This window comes from Stylophora pistillata, chromosome 1, assembly GCF_964205215.1.
Source record: "Stylophora pistillata chromosome 1, jaStyPist1.2, whole genome shotgun sequence".
NCBI lineage: Eukaryota > Metazoa > Cnidaria > Anthozoa > Scleractinia > Pocilloporidae > Stylophora > Stylophora pistillata.
In genome coordinates, this window is record NC_142519.1 from 59,038,726 (window position 1) to 59,062,047 (window position 23,322).

A 23,322-nucleotide genomic window follows, 5' to 3' on the forward strand; every position below is an offset into this window, starting at 1 on the left:
ATTGTTTGCTGCTTAAAGACCGTTCGATCCGTAAATTGAAGTGAGGGAGCAGCAAGAAAACATTTCAGGTATTTATTTCTTTTTGATGTTTGAAATTTTGATACGATATAAGATAAAATTCAGCGTCAGTGAATGAAGTGAGGGAAGGGCGGATCTTTCAATTCTAAAAAAAATACTGGTATTTGTGCCTACTCGATATTCAAATATTCAAGGCAAATATGAGTTACTACATATGCCCTCTTCATTTTAAAGGCTGATAAATAAATTCAGCGTTCTCAGGTCTGCCAACATCCACTGCACTTATCTTTACAGTGCCATAATTTAAAAGTGAGCATTGATTTTTTTCCCACATCACTTTAAAAACTGGAATGATAATAAAAATTACAACATTTTCATGTTTTTATATTCAGTCAATTGTTTGCCGCGGCACGTTCTTTCAGGCGCGCACACAGAGACAGAAATACATGTACAAGGAGGAAGAAACGAACCTTAGGAGAAATTACATCGTTGGAGAAGATGTAATTGTAAAGGTAAGGGAGAAGCCATTTCTACAAGAATTTCTTTACAACTTTTCTTTTACGGCATAAGGATAATTTCGTGGTATTATGGTTATATAACTTGTTCTTATTATCAAATGCAGTGAAATATAACACTGGGAAGTTCACTTGAAAACCTTAGTAAAGCAAAGCAGTGCCATAAAAAAGAAACTTTGATATAACTGCATCTCGTCGTCTTTAACTGCTTTATCAGGAACACAGCCTCGGCATCTCTGATCTATAATGTGATCCGCTAACATACAAGGCACTTAACTTGGCGAAAAAAATGCATCATCCATCGTTTTATGTTACTCAATCCAATTATTTAAAAGTTGACTCAATCTTTAAAACTTCCCCTCAGCTCATCAGCTGAAAACAGGAAGATGGTGTCTAGAAGGACCTTCTGGGGTTTCATTATTGCTTTCTGTAAGCACTGTTATCTTTCTTTTTTATAGAGTATCAAGTTAGGGGACTAAATATCTAATTTAAGCCGATTATAGAGGATCGGAAATCGTTACTTTTTACCGACCTTAATAAGGGTTTTGGTCTAGTGAGAATACCTCACACGTCGATGAAATATTCCGGCCTGCGTAGGATACACTCGCGATTAAGCGAGTGACACACGCACGGAGGAGACACGTGGCGGTGAAGCTCTGAGGGGGATACGAAAATCGATTAACTGTTCCCTGGTAATTAAAAAAAAAAACAAAGAAAAAACATAGAAGCAATGGAGTTGACTTCCACTTCCCTCTCGAGTCCGAACTTCGTTATTCCGCGATCCATGAGAGGGGACGACCATTACACGTGAGCTCCAAACCATGCGCGTGACGTATTACAAAAGTCAATTTATGGGGAGCACTTGAGCAACTAAACAGAGACATAATTGCTTTTCTTCACTCAATTTTAAACTAAACTGTACGGAAAAAACGGTCACAAAAAATCCAGCCACATTTATTGTTCTTAGAAGAGACAAATCTCTTTACTTGTCGTAGTTTGCAATGTCCGATACAAGTGATACAGTCTCCTTGGTCGGTCATCCTTTGCTTTATATCAAAGCTATTGTTATTTCGCCCCTGTGTGATTTCATCTACTTACTAGTTTACTTACTAGTTTTCATAGACATAGCCAATCTCAGCGTTGTCTTACGTGTATGACTTTGAATCAAAACGCAACGTCGTGAGTCCCCTTAGACGTATCTGAACTCGAACTCTCATTCTAGATGGTGCCTTTAAATAGCTTTGATAGAATTTACATATTTCAAGACTTGGGCGAGGAACTTTCCTTCTTTTTCCTCTCGTTTTCTATTGATTTTACAAACAGATGCGCTGATATCGGAAATAAGCCTTCAAATAGTTGTCCCAACTTTTAACGCGAGCCAACTTTTCCAAGCTCCAAAAGGACATTATGTGGAAGTCACTTTCACCTTGGAGACTTTGCATCCAACACCATGCATTGATGATATGTATCTTGAGGTTCGTGATGGAAACAACAAGTCTGCCAATCTTCTTGGAAAATTTTGTGGAAGGAACTTTTCTACTATTGTGAGATCCAGTGGACAGAACTTGTTTTTAAATCCGTCATATTACGATTCTCTTCGCTGGATAACTGGTTATTACAAGATGAGTTATTTTACCAATAACAAAGCAGCGAATAAAACCGGCAAGTATTGTCTTGATGAAAGTATCTGAAAATGAGATAACCATATTTGAAGTGCTTTTAATTTTTCTGTATTTGCTCTTTCTCTCTTAGTCGAGCCAAACTTGGATAAAGTGCTCAAGACTCAGTACGTTCTTTCCAACCATTCCTCGTCTTTATGGTGCCCAGCACAAGGTGCACCAGCACCATTCATTGTTTGGAGAAAGAATGACATAGCGGTACAGAACAGTACAAGTGTGATGTTTCAACTAAATATTACTGAAAAAAACAATGCCAAGTACAGCTGTGAAGTGAACAGAAAGGATGGTGTTGACAAGAAAGAATTCCGTCTTGTCATCGAACGTGAGTATTTTAACATTTTGACATTTATTCATGCTTACACGGACGCATTCAAAATTTCCACTTCCAACCACATTTACTAATTAACAAACAGAAAGGCCTTGACTGTGTTCTGTTCTGTTGTAAAGCACATAGAAATCGGCTAGAGCACGAAGGAAGTGTAGAGAGAAACACGGGACGTAGTCGACTATTAGAAAATCAAACTGCTTAACGCGTTTGTCTTATGAATGAACGACATCCGAATTCACAGGGACAAGAAGATTTTTCGGGATGACAAAACCGTAAAACGCGTTTGTTGTCTCTGATATGGCCTTCCACTCCACGCATCGGAAAGGATATCAGAGCAAGCTTTTATTTCAGTTCACTCGAGAGGCGGCCAATGTTATTTCTGAGGCTAGCTTCACCGTGATGACCGGAGATTGCCATGATGAGCAAGCCGCGATGGAACTCAGCATGATTACAGTCGCTCGGAAATCGTCACGATTTCCATACATTTAACAGTTATACCAGTTTGATAAATCTTCAAGTTTCACCATTCCTCCTTTGTTCTCCTCTGTGTTAGAACATGAAACTATACATGTATATACTATACAAGTGAGAGTCATGTTTACTTAACAATTGGTTCATGCTTTAGCGTGCACTATCGAGTTATGGAGCACGCGGGAAGTTTGGAGAGCACGAAAGAAGCGTAAGCGTTGCCAGAGGCGATAGCCGAGGGCAACTCTAGCTTCTTGAGTGCTCTCCAAACTTCCCACGTGCTCCATAACTCGATACGTGCACAGCTGAAAGCATGAACCAATTGTTTTAGAACATAGCCAGTGGAATTGTGCATCAAATGCGACGCGAAAAACGGACAACAATATCAGTTGAAGCGAATCGTGACGGCGCTGATGCCAAGTATCCTTTTCCTTTGTTTTTCTCTTTTTCTGCCTCATTTAAGAACTCTAGCTCATGGGAAAAGGTCGAAACATTGTCTTCGTTTTCGGAATAGCAGGCCGAGTTTCTGTTTGTATCCATTACTGTCGCGAAATGCATTATTTTTCCCCGCACTAGCAATGGCCGCTCGCGTGAAAAAAAATTTTTGCTGGCGAAGTCGGATTTGCTGACGCTATCAGCGTGCACTATCGGGATTTTGAGCACGCTTACGTATATTGAATTTGATTGCGCGACTCTGCTAGCTATGTTCGAATTGATATTACCGCACGTAAGTTTACAATCTAACTGAGCGTGACTACCTTCAAAACTCGGACTGTCTATTTTCCTAGTTCTTTTTTAGAATTTTCGTCTCTGCACACGTTAAAATAATGGAAACTACGGCACTTGGCACGTTTACAAACCGTTGTTTGTGCCATGTATTCGGTTTTATTTCGAAAAACACATGGAATGAATAATACGCAGACGTGCGCATACTTACAAGAACCAAGCGCATACACTACACTTTGGCTCTTCTGGTCCTACTTGCGTGCTCGCTTGTTCCAAAATTTCACTTAAAATTCACGAAAAAAAACGCTATATACAGTACAAATTTGCAAATGGTGTGACAGCCTTAGCTCAGTTCCGTGCTCTGTACTCTAATAGAAAACGCCCTTTTAACCAATGACAGCGTGCGTTATATCCGAACTTTACCATAAAATGCATTATGAAGCATGACAACGGGATTATCATCTTTCCTTTTTTAAGGCTGTCCGGATCCTTGCCAATGTACAACCACATATAGGTTTATGGATATGGTTACACGAGTTGGCTGCAAATACAGACAACTACAGTCCGTTCCAGATAAATTCCCACACTCCACTGCGAGATTGTAAGCTTTAAATTCTGATTTTGTAGTTTGATCCTACGACTGAGAGTAGTCGTTAAGGGATCCGAAACGTGGTTGGAATTCATCATCAGAGTGGAGAGGAGTTGTTTAATTTGGTAGCCGGTTGTTATAGATGTTATTCCTAGTTTTGTGTCTCTCTGTTGGCTGAAAACCTGATAGTCAGTTTACATTGGTCGGCTCGATCTGTCCATAGGTCCATGTACTAAAATAAGCAAACAAATAGAGCTAAATAACAGCTTTTAATAGAACTGTACGAACTGTCCAAAATCTTTCCAAAATGATTTTTTTCCAACAATCTGAAGTAATTAATTGTAATCAATCGAAATTCACTATTTTAGCAGATAAAAACATTATTTGTGGCGAGAATTTAGGAAAAAATCAAACTCGGATCAAAGGAAACAGATCGACTAAGCAAAGTTTGGAAGCGCTTTACTCTGCTTTGATTTTCGAACCAATTGGAAAAACATTTTCGAATTCGGGCTCATAGCAATGAACAGATCTTTTTTGAAAATTGACCCGGAGTGAGATAAAAGTTGAAGTAAAAAATCGTCTGGCTGAATTTCTTTTAGATATGATCAAGAGCGCAAAGGTCAGAAATAAAAATTACATACTCGAACTTGAAAAGTTTATTACTTTTCAAATAAGACGTCAATCATTAATCGGCCCCACAGTTCCTTAGCACAATATGTGCTGCTTGACTTCACCCAGACTATCTGCCGAAGCAAAACAACCTAAGCGTGTATAAATCGATTGAAAACACATCAGTAGTTTTCTCTTTGTGCTCAATTAATATCTCTGCATTTCAGAAAAATAAAAAACAAATAAGTTGTCGAATTCTGTTGTTTATAAACTTTAAGATGATATATATAGGGTGATTTTAGTTTCCTACTGGTAATCTGCTATGTGGGAACTGTGGTTCGCATGAGTTTAGAATATACTCTACAAAGTGAATGTGTAGGAAATAGTTGAAATGCGTACTTAAAGGAGCAAAATTGAATTCAAATGAATTATGATTCAAGATACAGACGACAGAAAAAGTATAAGATGAGATTTAAACTTAACTATGTTTTCCTCTCCAGCTATAGTTAATGGGGGTTCCTCTGTTATAAATGAAAGCATAAAGTTCTCTAAGTGTAATGACTTTTGATAGCCGCAAGTGGATTATAAGTCGGTGGAATTGTTTTTTCGTGTGGGTGTCTAGAAAGGGGAAATGCTGAAAAAAGGAGGACCTACATTAATCTTGCAGGTGGTTGGCCTCGAACAACATCAAGAAATTACATGGTGATATATTCACTCCATTGACCAAGCTGCAGCTGCTGTAAGTGAGCAAACTTATTATTACTTAAATTATTTTATGTATCACAACACGTCTTTACATAGATTCCATAACACGCATACAAATTAGTACGCGGGTTAGACAACCTCAACAACTTGGAAGAAATTTAATTTCAAGTGGTTTAGTCTCAGAAGCGCAAGATCCAGTTTAGAGTTATGGAGGCACTCGTGGGAAGTTTTAAGTGCACGAAAGAAGCGTAAGAGTTGCTTGAGGTGCAGTTGAGAGCAACTCTAGCTTCTTGGGTGCTCTCCAATCTTCGAAAGTGCATCTACAACCCGATATAGGCACAGCTAAAGCACGAACCAATCTTTTTATAACACAGCATGAATATACACGTTGAGCAGGAAGAAAAAGAGTTTATTATAACGAGTCATGTTTACCAGTTAGTCGTATTCTACCCGAAAACCATTAGTAAATGACAAAGCAAAAACGACCATGAAATATTTAGAGACCAATTATTTATTCAACGAGCGAACTTCTTGCACACATAAAACCGCGTAGTAGATTCAGCATGAATCGTTGCTTACGGAAATTCCCGGACAGAAAATTGCGCAGGTTTGTGTTGAAAATTTGGGAAATATCTAAGATAGTACGGTTTTTCAAATTAATCCCTCATCGCACGATACTTTTAGGACAATATTTATTTTTTAGAAGAACGAAGGGAAAACTTACAAATTTCTTGCATTTACGAGACCAGGGTGATTTACTTTCTTTGAACAGACCATAACTCCAAGGTAAAATCCTTTTCCGCTTACAGGACAATCAGATTAATGATCTATCATCTGGAGTCTTCATTAACAACGTAGATTTCAACGATCTATAAGTAATCAGTTACAACCTTTAAGATCACATCGGTTTTGTTTACCTTCACGCCATCTACAAAATCCAACTTCCCCTTCTTAAATCGCAGTTCAAGTTAAAGAAAATGTCGTGAAGGTTACCTCTATACTGGCCCGCCAACGAGGTGTGCTCAAAGTCTCATTATTTATTGAATATGAGCGGATATGTCATTTTTCGTCCTCCACAAAGCGAGTAACAGATTTAGGTTCAGTCGTACATTAACATTGTGGGATGATCATATATCGACCTTTTGAAAATAATAGCAAAAGCGTTTGCTTGACCTGGACATAACACGAATAAATGGTAATCCTGACAGTAGAAAGGCTCGCTACAGCAAAAATACTCAAGAGTTAACACTTTTAACTGAATTGAGGGAAATATCTTCCCGTAGGAATTTGAATAAAAACCAGATAAAGGAGCTACCACCTGGAGTCCTTAATAACAACTCCGAATTGATTAAACTGTAAGTAACTGATATTCATTCCTCTGTTAATGTCGCTGAGAGTTTTATCTCATTATTATCAGATATGATGAAGAAGGCCCTGAGGCTTAGTGGGTGTAGTCAGCCATAAAGAAAATGAGACGGGTGGGACCGGTCACAGATAGACGGTATTGGACAGAAGAGAACAACCCACCTTAGTTTATTTGAGTATCTTCTTAATTAAATAAATATTCATCTTCTATATCTCGGGGGTCTTCCTTTTGTTAACCCCATTTACTATTGCCTTGATAACTTTAATTTAGTGGTACAAACGTTGTTGTTATGAAAGAGGTGGAGAGGTGGAGAGATGCAAAGACATACTATTTACAAGATAAGACAAGAAATAAGTAGAATAACTGTGTGGGAAAAAATGCAAAGCGAAAGATACGAGCAGGACACTATGTGATGCCCCTGCCCAAGAAACTGAAGTTTTAAAAATTGAAATATACGCATCTAAAGAAACAAAGAAATAGAATTACGGATGGTGATATAGGCAATTCCAGGAGATGAACCACGAACGCACCAAGTCCACAACAAAAAGGGATATTAAAAAGGGCTTATACTTGTTTTATAAAATTATTTAAAGAACCTTCAAGCGTTCCCGGCTCAGCTTTAGATGGGCCGCGCACTTTAAATCTTATTTTACACCATTATGACAGTCAAATGCGAACAGGATTTATAAATTTCCATGTATTGATAATAGACCGTTTCAAAACTTGCAGGTGGTTAAAAAGCAACCAGCTGAAGAATTTGTCAGGCGATGTTTTTTCCCAATTAGTCAAGCTGCAGTGGCTGTAAGTAAAATATCGTCTGTACAAATGCTTTATATCAACTTTTGCAACACTTACCCCCAGCACTACCCCCCTCCCTCTTTCACAAGTGATATTCCCCAATCTTGGATCCTTATATCCACTAAGATTAGTCTTCGCTTGAATTTCACTCAAGAAAAGAGAGTGTTTAATGGATGTTCCCGAAGGCAGATGTAATTTGTTTGTTCATAAAGTTGAATCAGAAAACACTGAAAAGAAAACGTCCCACGCAGCAAATTATTGACACTGGTAAGTTGGTTTACTTAATTAGAACAAACCTTAAATCCAGAGTAAAATCCTTTTCCGTTTAGTTTCTTAGCTTCTGTAGGTAATAAAAGTTTAAGATAACAAAGATCATTTTTAATTTTTTTTATAGGTCACCTATGTTCAATGATCATGATTGGCCAATATAAGAAAAGTGGTCCATAAGATTAGCTCCCTCAAAAGAGAAGCTTCATGTGAAATATTTCTTTGGAAAATTAGAACAAGGGTCGTCTTAATGCCGAATAAAACACTTTGGAACTCAGAAGTTGTTATTCCTAAATTCTAAACTACAGAGAGCCTATCAGTCCAAGGAGTTTTTGCAGCCAGTTTAAAGTGATTAAAGTGTAGTAACTAAGTTTAAAAGTAGTTTTAACGACTATTAAACTCTTTTTCTCCTATACAGACAACTTGGCAACAATAACCTAAAACAGTTGCCAGAGGGTTTGTTCGATGGTTTAAGGGTACTGAAACGCTTGTGAGTTAATTAAAGGAAAACCTCAATGTACAAAATAAAAATAGTTAAGATTTTTTGTGGAACAATTTCGGATCTATGCAAACTGAAGATGGAGAAACTAATGTGTTTTTTAGAAAAAAAAAGGGAAAATGCAAAACTGTTGCTGTAAGAGATCATATACCGCGTGTGACGTGCTAATTGGATGAATGGGCAAAATGATGCGCAGCAAGAATGTCTCCAATTACTAATCAATTAATAACAGCATAGTGGCACTCTACGACAAAAATAAAAACTTGTTTGCAAGCGATCTGCCACATACCTATCAAAAATTACCAGAAATCAGGTTCAACGAAGTGTTGGGCTGGTATTGGGTATCTGAAATCAGGTTGGAAACTCGACATAAAGAGACGATGTAACGAAAATTAACTGAGAAAGGCACTGACCTAATATATCTTAACTTTTAATCAGATGGCTACAACAAAACCAAATTGGAAAGCTACCCAAAGACGTGTTCAAAGATTCGACTAATTTGAAGGAGCTGTGAGTATATGGTTAATGAAATACTAGGTCTTTATATTGTATTTACTTTTAATCCATTTTGCGCTCCTCCTGACGTGGGAATAGTAACGAAGTGACCATGTCATACTCGTAATCCTGTTACGAGTATGCAGTGAATAACCTGGTCACTGATTGAAACAGACGACCATTTCGAAAGGGCTGTTCCTGGTTTTGAATCCCGCTCTGACCATTACGTGGAGCTGTTTCTCGGTGGTCCTGGGTTCCAGTGCTCGATCCCGTTTTCCGGTCTCAATCAATTGGATCTAATAACATTTTACATTAAATTATTTGCTTCAGGATGCTTGGAAAAGCTCCTGAAAACCAACCGGACAAGTGTAATGTACTTCTTATTTAAAAACGTGATGGTTACATAGCATATAACAAAGTTCTGATTCAAATTTAGCGCTAGAGTTCCTCAACAAGATACAAGTGGACTGTTTTCCCCGTCCTATTTTCACTTTTTATGCGAAAAACATACCAGGTGACGTTATTTTGTTTCTGAAAGTTCTAATGGAATGATATGTTATACCTTTCAGGGATCTGTCTAATAACAAAGTCGAGTTTCTGCCACAAGAAGTATTTAGCAATCTATCAGATCTCACAAACCTGTAAGTCACCAAACAAGATGTCTTAGATCTTATTATACCATTTGTCATCAAAATCTAAAGGAAAGGATTGCTTTGCTGTTAAACACCAATTGCGTTTTTTCTTTTGCTATACACTTACAAGAATCATTTCAGCGTTCTGCTAACTGTTCTATTATCGCAGGATTTTATCGAACAACCAAATTGAAGAATTACCACCATCGATATTTGTTAATCTGACCCAGCTCAGGACATTGTGAGTAGTAATGAATAGTTTGAATTATTGATTGGTTGTTAGCTATTTTTTAATCGATTAATTGATTTATGAACTTTGAAAATTGAACTCTTAAGCCAATTTAAAAAAATGCTAAATGTAAATTATGAAAACAAAAATTGCTTAGTTAGACTTTCCTAGAACTGCTCTCAAATTCGACAATTTTAGAGCTATGCGAGGTCAAAGAAAGATCAACTTAATCGTCAAGTATTGCTCTTATTTTTTACTTTCATTCAGGACGAATCTTAAAACTTGTGTCACTCTCTCAATCGATTGGATACAAAATTAAAACTAACTGCAACTCGGTCAGTCGCTTTTGCTCGCACTTGAAGTCGATTGCTTATTCTGGTATTTGCACTTACAGTGCTCTGGATTTGTTGCGATTAGTTTGGCTTTGGTTTTCGGGCACTTACTGGAAAGGCACTCTATATACTTACCAGCCATAAAAGATTCAATTTTCAAATTGAAAAAAAGAGAAGGAAAAAACTGCCATGAATAGTTATATGATTGGCAATTTAACAGAAAAGTGGAGAAGAACAAGTTAAAGAAGCTCCATCCTGAACAATTTTGGGGACTGACAAAAGTACACGACCTGTAAGTATTTCTTGCATATCTAAGTAGTTTTGGTATCTAGTTTCTAGCATTTGAATATGTCATTACGCTGATTTGTGTGACCCAGCCCGAAGGACGGATTTTTTTTCTCATCGCAATTGCCTGCAACATACGCTGGGATCGATCACGTTTTCCAATTATGGAAATTTAACGCCCTTTGTTATAACTTCTCTATGTTTCGCCAAAATTTCTGAAAAATATGCTTGTGGAGGGTCTGTGAAGATAACTAGAGAACCTGGAAGGGGATTAGCCGGGTTAGAAAAAATAAGAGGGATTTTTTGAATACCTTGGAAATTAGTTGTAAAATTCATGCCACATCACCAGAAATCGGGGACATTTCGAGCCCGTTACGAAATGTCAGCGGTATATCGTATTACAGACAATTCAATACGGCGGCGGTGGAAGTGAAGTGAACTTGTAACTTTCTGTTTCCGTAAAACCACGCCTAGTACCATACTATCCCAGAAAACCAAAGGAGACGTCAAAACAAGGAAAATGGCGGCCAAATTGTGCAGTTACAGGGACTTGTATCTTTCGTGTTCTTCCTTCCTAAAATTGGGGTATTTAAAACTGGCGTATTGGGCTTTTGAGCTCTGTGAAAATACGAAGAGTCTGAGTCTCCTGGCTCAAGGAAGATTTGTGGGCCAACATATTCGACTGTTTACAAACGATTTAGTTGAGAAAACGTCCGCAGAATGCATATCGAACTACGCAGTTGCGAATCTTCACAAGGTTGTTCCCACGACAAAAGAGTTGTAACACCTAGTCGAAGCAGATTTTAAGAGTTCATATAGGAAAATGGAGTCAGAATTATGGGTTTACTCTTATACCTTGGGAAAAGGTAGGCTTGAATTTAAGTATTTCTTTTTCGTAGCGATGAACGCTTTAACCGATGCAGGCTGCATTTCCAACTACGCAGTGAAAGAATATCCCATTCTTAGACAGCTATTTTGAAAAAACTATCTTTTCCCATACATTTTCTTATACATTTTGCTTGTAACACGAGAACCGCCTCCGCCATATTGTCCCAAATTTCTGGCAATGATGACGATGACGCTTCACTAGAAATGACCAAAAACTTAAAAAAACCAATGTGATTACATTGAAAATTGTTTTAAGTTACTTTTTCTGTTATGAAAACAGTAAAAACATTTTTCCTTTTTTCATCAGCTATTTATCAGGAAACAGACTCGAATATTTACCAACAGGAATTTTCAAAGATCTGAGCCGGCTTTTGATAATGTAAGTAGGCAATGAATCATATGGTGATTAATTTCATCGAAGTGGTATCTTAGCATCTTCTAACAATCGCAATTTTTGGTTTTAAATCCACGCATCAGTGCTGACTGAAAAATGGTATCATTGCTGTTGCGCTGATTGATTTTTTTGTCTTTACTTCTGTCAGGGAAATCTTTGATAATAAATTGACTAAAGTTTCCGTTGACAACTTCAAAGAAATTAAACAGTTGAAAATTCTGTGAGTGTTAACTTAATAAAATGACAATCAATATATAACAGGTGCTTCAAGACTGTAGACTTCCATCCTATTTAATGAATTCTTCCCCATCTAATTTCCAGATATATGCATTCCAACCACATGAGGGAGATTCCTTATGGATTTTTCAAAGTGTTAAATGATATACTGCGAGTGTAAGTTCTTTATATTGTTTTATTTTAAAACTTAAAGTTTTTAATAAGGCTTGTTGACAAGTTGTATGGAGTTTTATTTATCTATTTAGTTGAAATAATTACACTTACAGGAGTTTCGACACAAATCTGTTGCGTTGCAGTATGCACAAGGACAACGCTGACCCTGCTTTCATATACAACGACGCCCTTTTTTGGCGCATTCTTAAGACTTGGGTCCTGTGCACAAGTTTTATGCGATTTTAATCATCCATATAGAGTAAAAATTTCTTAGAAGACTGGTTACTTCCTATTTTACAATTGCAGGAGTTTCGACACAAATCTGATGTGCTGTCATGTGCACAAGGAGGACGCTGACTGTGCTTTCATTTACAACGACGACTTTGCTAACTGCGAGAACATGTTTAAGAATTCTGCCCCAAGGATAAGTATCTGGGTGATTGGAATGTTTTCTCTGGCTGGTGCAGTGTTTGTCATAACCTGGCGAGTGCTTTTCAAAGAGAAGAATGTGGTACAGTCCATCATGTTGCTACATTTGGCGGTGTCCGATGGTGTGATGGGCACCTACCTGATCACTGTCGGCACCAAAGATCTGCTGTGGAGAGGAGAATATTACTTGCATGACTTTCAGTGGAGGTCTGGCTTGTCTTGTCAAATTATTGGAGCGATCTCCTTGTTGTCAAGTGAGGTGTCTGTAATGATGATGACACTGATTTCTGCTGATCGCCTCAAAAATATTGTGTTCCCTTACCAGGGTGCTTCTCTGAAACCAAAGGCAACACATATCCTGTGTATCTCCATATGGGCAATTGGTTTCCTTATTGCCTTTTTGCCTATGTTTGGTATCGGGTATTTTGAAGACCCATTCAGGTACCATAGTTACTATGGTAGAAGTGTGGTTTGTTTGCCCTTGCAGCTTACCTCTGATAAGCCAGCAGGTTGGGAATATTCTGTTGGTATCTTTGTCGCTTTGAATTTTGCTTTTTTCTTGTTCATCATGGTTGCTTATGTCATGATACTCCTCAAGTCTTACTTGTCGAGCCGGCGATTAGCCCGCCAGGGTACTGCAAGAGAGATCCAGGCCAGAAGAGTAAACTTTAGGAGGGAAACGGCTCTTGCAAGGCGGGTGTTTTTCATCATTCTTAGTGATTGTGTCTGCTGGATGCCGGTGATAGTGTTTGGCATGAGGACCATCATCGAGAAGTCTTTCAAAGCGCCAGGTGACCTCGCCGTCTGGATTGCTGTATTTGCCCTTCCGATCAACTCTGCCTTGAATCCCATCCTGTACACCTTGTCGACAGAACAGGTATGATGATAGACGCCTCTAAATCAACTACAATCAACAAAAGAGACTCCGTCGACTAGAGCTACAAAAAGTAGGTAGCCTAATCATAGGAATGGTAATGGGTTGAAGCCGACCAGGAGCACTATGATAAGAATGCCCACAGCTGCTTTGATGACTCGAAAATGACCCTGACACTTTTTAAAATCATTGAAAAGCAGAGAGTCACTTGTTTCATTTTATCATGTGAGACCAGTTCAAAGCAAGGAACAAATTTAGATTTTTTTTGTTTATTGCCTATTAAGGTCCGAGGCATTCTGGGGAACAAATTGGAAAAATTCTGGAACTACTTGAAGAACGTTTTCTTTTGCTGTGGTCGAAATCAGGAAGGTGCGATGTTATGATCATATATTTGAAGAACTAAAACTACAGCTAACACTTAGTGATAAGATATAAACCAAGCAATTGGGTTAACAATTAAAAGATTTCTGCAAGTATAGTTTTTGATTGATTGATTGATTGATTTTTTTTCCACATGCATTCATTCATTCAATCATTTATTCCTTCATTTATGTATTCATTCATTTGGGAATTCACTTAATCATGCTTTTCCTTGTTGGTCTCTGCGTTCGTTCGTTACTACTTTCGTTCGTTCTATCAGATACTTCTTTCCGGGTTCGTTCACTAGCCTTTTCTCGTTGTTTTCCTTAAAAGGCGAAGGACAGGGAGAACAAGTGAACCAGCAGGGAATGGATGAAAATGATCAACACGGCGGCCAGGGAGGTAAAAACCTTTCTTCTGTCAGCTAACAATTCTTGGAAACTGTAAGCGAGGGTACAGCGGGATTCTGTGACTAAAACATATTCGATTAATTTTTCAAGCAGAAGTCGAGGGTGCGGAAGCAATCGAACTGGCACATATGGGCGCGCATCTCCCACAACAGGGTAGGCTGACGTTTCCTAACCAAAGCCATCTTAACTAGAAGAACAGTGTCGTATTGAAGTTTCCTTTGCGCTGACGATGTTTATTGTGTTCTCTACCTGGGAAGGTTGGATAATTTTATTCCCCCTAGACGTAGGTCTTTACTGTCATTACAATCGTCCAACATTTTTTCGTTCATTTTGTTACTTTTAATTTTTACATCCCGTCATGTAACACAAAATTTGATCGATTTGAGAGCTTTGTAGACGGTTAGGTGTGTGATCCTAAGCTCACGGTCATTATCATCTTCTGGAAAGGGGAAGAAAGTGATCTAGCTTGTTTAAGAGAAGTTTTTGATTTTGAAATAACCGCAAATACTCAGATACAGTGTTTTCAAAACGTCATGAAGAATAACGAACAATATTGTTAATTAGTCGACAACTATTTTAATTTATTACACGACTCGGGCAGTCAGAGGGCCAATAACTAAAATCAACCAATCAAAATGCTCTATTGCCGGTCAATATTCTCTCAGTATTGGACCGGGTACTGTCCCGAATGGTCTCGAATGATACCGCACTTGTGTCCCTTTGAACATCAGTCGTATAATAAATCTCTTATTAACCAAGCTTGCTCGGGACCATACTGGAAGAATATCGGCCCTTGGTCTTTTTTGTACGGACCTCGCTGCGCTCGGTCCGTACTGTCAAGATCTCGGGCCGATATTCTCCCAGTACGGCCCTCGCGCTTGGTTAATAAGATACATGTAAAGGTATAATTTACCTATTGGTTTCAAGGAGAACTCGACGAAACCGAAAGAATCGAACCAGCACCTATCGGATCAGCTCAACCAAATGAAGGTAGGTCGTCTCACCTTATAATATGGTTTTATCAACTGGGTCGATAATGTTAATTGTCCACCGTAATGAGTTTGTAAAAGTCTAGTTGAAATAATCACAAATACTCAGATTCAGTGTTTTCAAAACGTTACGAAGAATAACGTAAATATTGTTAATTAGTCAACAACTATTTTAATGCATGGTATAATTTACCTAATGGTTTCAAGGAGGACTCGACGAGGCCGAAAGAATCGAACCAGGTGCTATCGGATCAGCTCAGCCAAATCAAGGTAATTCGTCTCATCTTCTAATATGGTTTTTTCAACTGGGTCGATAATATAAATTGGCCACCGTGAAGAGTTTATAAAAGTTTAGAAACTCTCTGCGGTGGACAATTTACATTTATTTATCAACTGAGGTAGTGAAACCAAATCATCTTTTAATACCCTCACCGACGCAACACCACAGTTTCTTCAGAAATTTACCTTACTTTATTTGTTCGCTTACTAATGCAGAACGTAAACATGAAATCTTCGGCGCTAATGAGTAAAGTTTGGGGTGGAGAAAGTTGAAATTCAACTTGTAAAATCAAAACCTCAATGCTCTTACAAGAGAGCCTTTGTTGCTCGTAGGTTGAATTGATATCTTGGAAAAAAGCAAGGGGATTAATTTTTCGATTCAAGTATCTTCGGAAAAAGGAAACTTCTTCAGTAAATCACGATGGTCCACGTTAACTGACTTCCCTTTCCGCTCAGAGATGAGAATGACTTTTGATTAGTGAAATCGACATATCCTGCCAACGTTATGATTGTTCCTCTCACTTTCCTCTTGGAACCGTTTATGATGGAGCACGTGACATGTATGTGACTTTGAACCTGCCGTAAGTCTTCGCGGGGTTGCCATTTTTTGCGTAACAAGCCAATGCAAACAAGAGGTCTATATCCCTTCTCGAGTGTGTCGAGAAACAAGATAAGCAAGAGAAATACACGCATGAGTACACACAAGTCGACTTTTTTAGGTTGAAAAGTCGTGAAGACCCCTTTTAGAGGGAGCACAATTTAAATACCCATAGTATATTTGCTTATTTTTTCGTTTTCTTTTTACCAACGCAGAGCAAGGGGATCAAGAGCTTGATTCTGTGTCCCTTACTCGAGGTAGGTTAACTTTACAAAGAGCTTACAAAGACCTTTATCACAAATTTAAAATTTCTATGGCCAGGAGTGGATATAGTCTATCATCAAACTTCGTATCAAATATCAGAATCATATGGAGAGTGGAGTTCTCAGAGTAGTTATGTCTTTCTGTGAGAAGATATCGAAAAACAATTTTTTCATTAACATAACATGATATGACAGAATTCTAATTAATATTCAGTAAAAGAAATCAATGTTTATCTTCAACATAATCCTGTTGCACGCTTTCGTTTAGGAGAATGATGTTAGAATGTTGTTTACTGAGCAGCAAGCAGCAACGCATCAAGTAAAACATCTCTTGAAATTTTTATTTTACCTACCGTGTCCATTTAATTGTAGGTAAACGGAGCAAAAGTTTCAGGTTTTCAACCGAGAAGAGGTGAGTGAGCAGAGAGATACGCCCAGTTTTATCTTACGCTGATGACGCGCAGTTACTATAACATAGTTGATGGACATAGTGACTGAGAACCTGACTGCTTAAAGGTTGACTGTTTTTTTTTTAAAGAGTGACTGTCATTGTAACTGACTGACTAAATGACCGACTGACAGACAAATCGCTGACCAGTCGCCTAAATGACCATTGACTTTTTAACATGGAATTACTGACTGACTACTTATGTGACCAACCGACGGACTGATTGACTGTCTGACTGACCAAACGACAGAATAGGGCTGTTGTCAGAAAAAGATCCCCCAAGAGACTTCTTTCTTTTTAACAGAACATGGGGACAATCAAGATCTTCAAAGCGTCGAAAGTCGTACTCGGCTTGCAAAGTTATCCATGGAGAGCAAGATTTCGAAAACGAGACAGCACTGTAGTTGGTGTAATTCGAGGAAATTGTTGCAAAAGAAATTTTGAACAATTTTCTAAAAAGAATTGGTCATTGGGATCAACGATGAGATACAGCTGTGGCACCATTTTAACTAAGCGTATTCATTGTAGAAGATTCTTGTACCTAAGAAGAAAATATTTGCGTTAATTTTGTGCCTCAGTTTAGGAGTTTAAAAAGAATCATTTAGTCAGTTCTATTAAACCCCTCAGTGTGCGTTGGTTATTTTAAGTCAAGTAAAATCTCATTCAGCCTTTGGCTATCTTAAAAACCTTCCCGAAAAAAATTTTTTTTCTTTGGTTCAGTGATGGTTTAATCAGTTATAGTTACACACTATCACTTATCTACGTTAAACAAATAATTGATCAGATCATTTCTTGAGGATTTTATTCCCCCATGATGCAAATCGCGCATGTCTTGGGACATCCGCCATTTCTATTGACATCATCTTTGGGAGATTTTCGGGCACTCTTTCAGGCACCCTTTCAGGCACCCTTTCAGGCACCCTTTTAGTCACCCTTTCAGGCACCCTTTTAGGTATTTCATATTCATGATTGCAATTTTCGTCATTGCCTCTTAGCATTATCAGTGCCTCATTGTGATTTACATCATCATAGTTTGTACAAACAAAAGAGGGGCGCGGTTGAAACTAATGGCATTAATTGGCTCGAAACGACAGGATGGCACATCGAGGACTACAAGGGTGTTTTTTTGCCATTTTTGATCACGTGTTTGCTCGTTCGCCCTGATGTACATAGATATATTAAGAACAAGAACAGGTATTTAAATATATTTGCTGCAGAGTTCAGAAAATGCACGCTTTCTGGCCTATGAATTATCTAACATTTGATCCTCGTTTAGACAAAAAATTAAACAGTGCGCTGGCATGAAATGTGGAAAATTTTAATTAATAAACTTTTAACATATTGATGAAATGGCTCCTGGTTAAAGGATCATGTTAATATATAGCACCATTGAGTATATTTTACGGGGGGTGATTATTAAGAGGTAACGTCGTTAGTAATTAAATGATTATTATATTAATGTTGTAACTATATTCATGTTGTATTAAAATTCTGAGATATTTAGAGATAAAGCAAGTATCTCACCTCAACTCCTGCAACCAAAACAGCATGAAAATTTTGGAGCTTACATATTCATGAAAATGTAAGAAACTGCTTCTAGAATAAAAGAGAATAAGAGAAATGCCAGGATATTCTTTTCTGTATCGTTTTCCATGTGCTCACCTTTTATAGACATAATTAAGCGATATGACACACCTCTCCCTACTCCATAACGTAATAAATGAGGATCACGAGGAAAGTTCATAATTATTTGTTATGGCTCATAATAGTTACTGCTTCTAGTTCCACCAAGTGGTGGCGCGCCTGAGGTGTTTATCAACATCCAAACTCGGCTCAGTTCAAAAACGCTATGCAGAAATGACAAGCGTGAACGAGAATAAGAAGATAACAAAGAAGCTAAGATGAAGGAGTAAGATAAGCGAGGCGTTTACGAGAGATTGCTAAGCCTTGTTAAATTGTTGTGTCATATCTGTATCTGATCCGGGCCCCCCGCGGGGCATCGATTCTTTAACAACTGTTTCCACGAAAATAGCATTTTTTTTTGTGCGGTAGCATAGATGTTTGAATATTCATGTCAAATGTAGTTTTTGAATTAAGATGGATTTCGATTGCAATCAAATGTGGAGTAAAATCGACTGAAGTTTTCGTCTACTTCGTTTTAACCATTCGGTTCATGACGAGGGACTGTTCTCCTTTGCTAATACATCACGCTACTTATTAACCACACGAATGTGACGAGTCGTGTTGTTTTCCTCTTTACTATAACCTATTCATACCGAACATACAAATATAATGCCAAGTAGCGTAACTGGTGTTAAACATGAAGCAAATAAAATTCCTGTTTTCATAAACGCCCAATATTTCTTAAGTTAACCGAGTTCATCAAATGCATAATGTGGAATCTAAAGTTTATTGGCCCAAGTAAAAATTCCAGTAATAAAGGTTAGACAAAGCAAGACAAAATAACAAGGTGTTTGAGAGAAATTTGTAACCTGGGAAATATACATACGCCATAGCTGGTACGTACTAAGTAAGTAACAACCTTATTTACAGAGGGTAACACATAACAGTTAAAAACTGACGAAACAGTGGCCCTCTACCCTAAGTTAAAAATCAAAAACTATTTACGCTTATAAGATAATAAAAAAAAAAATCTAAATCTGGGTATGCACAACTAAAAACTAAGCTAAGAGTTCTTGGATAAGAAATGTTTGGGAACAGAAGATTTAAAAGAGCCAATGGAGTATTTCTTGCGAATGTCTAAAGGGATGCTGTTCCATAGTTTTGCTCCACTGGCCTGAAAAGTTCGCCCCCCTTCCGTTTTTCTAGTATAGGAGGGGCACACGAAGTTATATTTTCCATAGCGACTGGTTCTGGTTATTCGGTCTGAGTTTCTCGTTAAAAGCTCTGTTATATAGCTCGGACAATTATTTTCATCTTTGATGAGCCTAAATATTAGACTGGTCCTTTTAAGGTTTAAATCTTCCTTAAGTGGCAGCCAATCGAGTCGTCTAAAATGCGTCTCGATTCTTTCAAGGTCACCGATATCAGCATCCAAGATTACTCGAGCTGCTCGCCTTTGCAGCCTGGATACGCGGTTAACGTTCTCTTCTGACGCAGTGCACCATGCACATGAGCCCTACAACATTATTGGCTTGATCTAGGCGTTGATCAAAAGCTTACGCTCAGCTAGAGGCAGGTTACGCTTAATCTTCTTCAGCACCACAATACGTTGTGACACTTTCTTACAAATGTCATCTATCTGTTCAGTAAAACTCAAGTGATTGCCTAATTTTACTCCAGTAATTTCTGTGAAGTTATTTTCTCAATCTCGCAACCGTTGCATGATAATTTAAGATTCGTGTCTGGAGCTTTCTTTTTTAGTCGTTTGCCAGTTACTAGAGGACTTTTTGTTTTAGAGGCATTAAGTACCATCATGTTTTCAGATGACCAGTCGGCAATCTTGTTTATGTCTTTTTGGAGCCGATGCTGAATTGCAGGTGGATCTATGACGACAGCGGAAGTACTTAAAGTAGTGTCGTCTGCGTAGATGTCTACTGTTGACTTAGAGACTGAGTTTGGGAGATCATTTACAAAGATGATAAATAGCAGTGCCTTGCGAAACACCGTGTGTGATCAGCCTGTATTCTGAATGCACTCCATCAATGACAACTGAGTTCCTTCTACCCTTTAAGTAGTTCGTTAAGAGCATCAATTCCCAAGATGTTATACCGTATGCTTCGAGCTTGGACAGAAGTATGTCATGGTCAATTAAGTCGAAGGCCTCCTTGTAATCCACAAATACAAGCCCACTGTCTTGGTCTTTATCCATGTAAGACAACAACTGATCCGTCAGCCGAATGAGCGCTGTCTCCGTAGAGTAGGATCTTCGGAAACCTGACTGCAAGGTGTACAACAAGTTGTTGTTCCTCATGTAGTTGTACAGGGCTTGGTGGATATGTTTCTCAAAAATTTTTGATAGTAAAGGGAGTACTGAGATTAAACGATACTTGTTCTTGTCGTCTTTGCTTCCTTGCCCCTTGTAAATAGGCGTGACTTTAGCAGTTTTCCATGCAGACGGGAAATTGCCTGTATCAATGCAATGGTTAATAAACCGACTTCGTGGTAAGGAGATTGCAGGGGACCGAGACCGTCAGATCCCGCCGCCTTGTGGGATGGCACGAGTTTTAGCAACTCCTCGATCTTTTTCGGTGTGATATGTGGGATGATGAACTGTGGTTTTTTTACGCTTTTTGCTGTGAGGTCCTTGATGTGTTTAAGAGGAACCCGTGACGATGAATTTGGTGGTTTATTTCGTAGCAGTTTTAGAGGCTGCTTCACAAACCAGAGGTTTAAACACTCAGCAATGTCAAGTGGATCCGTAATCAATTTAGCTTCTTCCTTCAGCTGACGTATAGGAGCATGATTGTTTACGTCTTGTCTCGTTAGGTTCCTGATGAGGTTCCACAATCTTTTAGGATTATTTTTATGTTCAGTAAATTGGTTCTTAAAAAGTTGCTCCTTGGCATTCCTTATCAATTTGCACACCTCATTTTTAGCACGTTTGAAAGTAGCCCAGTCAGTAGAACTTTCAGAAATTCTAGCTTTCTTTAGTAATTTGTATCTTCTTCTCATGGCGTCGTTAATTTCTGTAGTGAACCAAACTGGCTGGGCATTTTTACTCACTCTTTTCTCTTTCACGGGGATGTGAGAATCAAAGATGTCAGTGAAATTTTTATACCAGCTGTCGACAGTATCCTCGAAAACAAAAGCTGTCGTCAGTATCCTCGAAAACAAAAGCGGTGTCCCACGGGATCTTGCTCAAATCATCCACAAATTTTTTAGCAGTGTTACTCGAGTTATTCCTTTGTGGAGTCAGACCTTTCTAGCGTCGAACCACCATTGTTGGAAGGTGATCTGACATTCTAATATTCTTGTTTGTACACACGTTAACCTTTCCGAGTAACTTCACCAGATATGATCTAGACACTTTCCTGAAACGGGCCTTGTAACTTCTTTGACGAGTTGGGTTAGGTGTGGCAGGTTAGTTAGTGTTTTAATGACCTTGTGTTTACTTACCTGATTTGCATTTAGGAAGTCAACATTAAAATCTCCTGAGAGAACCATTTCTTTGTTCAACAAATAGGCTTTTTCGATGTTTTTGCAATGCTTGAGTCAACCTCAGACGTGGACGACGGGGGTCTATAGACACCAGCAATGAGCAATGAGCGCTTTGATTTAAAAGGGCATACTTCAATCCAGAGCATTTCGATTTCAGTTGTCATCAGATCTGGGCGACTTTTTGCTTGTAGTTTGTCATTCGCATGAATAATTATTCTTCCCCCTTGCTTTCCAACTCTGTCATTCCGGAATAAGTCATATCCATGTACTTGGTAAAACGAGTCGGGCCTTTCACTGCTACAAAAGGTCTCGGTTAAGATTAGTACGTCAACTTTGTTTGCTGAATCCTTGTGGGCATTAAGCTACAACGAGAGTGAGTTGTTCAAACTTAGCGTCTGTTAGGTGTTGAATGTTCCATTGCCCAATCCTTATTCCTCTGCCCTGACTTGAAACGCGTAGGTAGATGGGACCAGGGTTCAAAGCAACATCATTCGATGGGACCAGGGTTCAAAGCAACATCATTCGAAAGGAAGATCAAATTGGCAGCCAGCATGATATTAAAGAAGCGCAGAGCACGTGTGAGCTTTGGAGCGGGCGCCATCTTGAAGGATTCTTTCGCGCTAGATTTCAAACTTCTTACGTTAGGATTTATCACCACCTGATTCGTATCTTTAGCAATCACTAAAGCCTCCAAATTTTTTTTATTCGCCAGATTCCAACGACCTATTGACAGCTGCACAGCAAGTAGATACGATAAGAGGCATATCATGAGAACGCCACCAAGACACGACCGCACTGTTCGACTTGTGACTTGAAAGTGAGTGTCACTGGTGTCACAACAGTAGTATTACGAAATAACCCAGTAAGCAGTAACAGAAGTCAAATATGATAAAATTAGTCGATTCCTTTACTAAGGTTAGTTGGTATCTCAAAACACAACAACAATTGGGAATCCATTTACCTTTCTGCTGTTTTTCTCCATGTCAAAATGATTCCTAAAGTTATCAACGAATATTCAAATTAAAAAGACTAAAAACCTGCATCCATAACTATTGTGAAAATGAAATAGTGTTATTTTTTCCATTTTCCATTAAATATTGAAACTTGAAAGATAAAATTTAAAAATTAAAAAAGAAAATAGCGACTATCTCATTCCTGCTGTACATGGGGTTCATTTGCAAACATCGAAGAGGACATTTTCAAGTAATAACACACACAGCAAAATAACAGAAAACTTATTAGTTTTCCGCCATCAGGCGGGTTGATTAGTTTGGTCCGAAAAAAAACAAAACGCTGTCAAGAAAGTCAATGTATACTGAATTTTTTTCTTTTGGAAAAA

General features: G+C 38.3%; 3 protein-coding genes across 3 annotated transcripts in view; 2 read left to right on the forward strand and 1 right to left on the reverse strand.

Annotated features, from left to right (window-relative positions):
- LOC148743408 (G protein-coupled receptor GRL101-like) overlaps window positions 1-23,322 on the reverse strand; it is a 169,644-nt gene that overhangs the window by 61,296 nt on the left and 85,026 nt on the right. The window lies entirely within an intron of this gene.
- Window positions 353-9,450, forward strand: LOC148743415 (uncharacterized). Its single transcript, XM_088751158.1, has 10 exons — window positions 353-530; window positions 898-962; window positions 1,857-2,534; window positions 4,212-4,335; window positions 5,600-5,671; window positions 6,921-6,992; window positions 7,733-7,804; window positions 8,487-8,558; window positions 9,006-9,077; window positions 9,393-9,450. The coding sequence occupies exons 3-10, from the start codon at window positions 2,432-2,434 to the stop codon at window positions 9,448-9,450; spliced, it is 645 nt and encodes a 214-aa protein (XP_088607284.1). The 5' UTR covers window positions 353-530; window positions 898-962; window positions 1,857-2,431.
- On the forward strand, window positions 9,589-18,483 carry LOC148743416 (G protein-coupled receptor GRL101-like). Its single transcript, XM_088726313.1, has 15 exons — window positions 9,589-9,703; window positions 9,864-9,935; window positions 10,476-10,547; window positions 11,736-11,807; window positions 11,971-12,042; window positions 12,144-12,215; window positions 12,519-13,518; window positions 13,800-13,884; window positions 14,209-14,277; window positions 14,379-14,438; window positions 15,213-15,275; window positions 15,482-15,544; window positions 16,367-16,408; window positions 16,787-16,826; window positions 17,167-18,483. Coding segments are annotated over exons 4-15 (1,668 nt in total). The 5' UTR covers window positions 9,589-9,703; window positions 9,864-9,935; window positions 10,476-10,547; window positions 11,736-11,805; the 3' UTR covers window positions 17,267-18,483.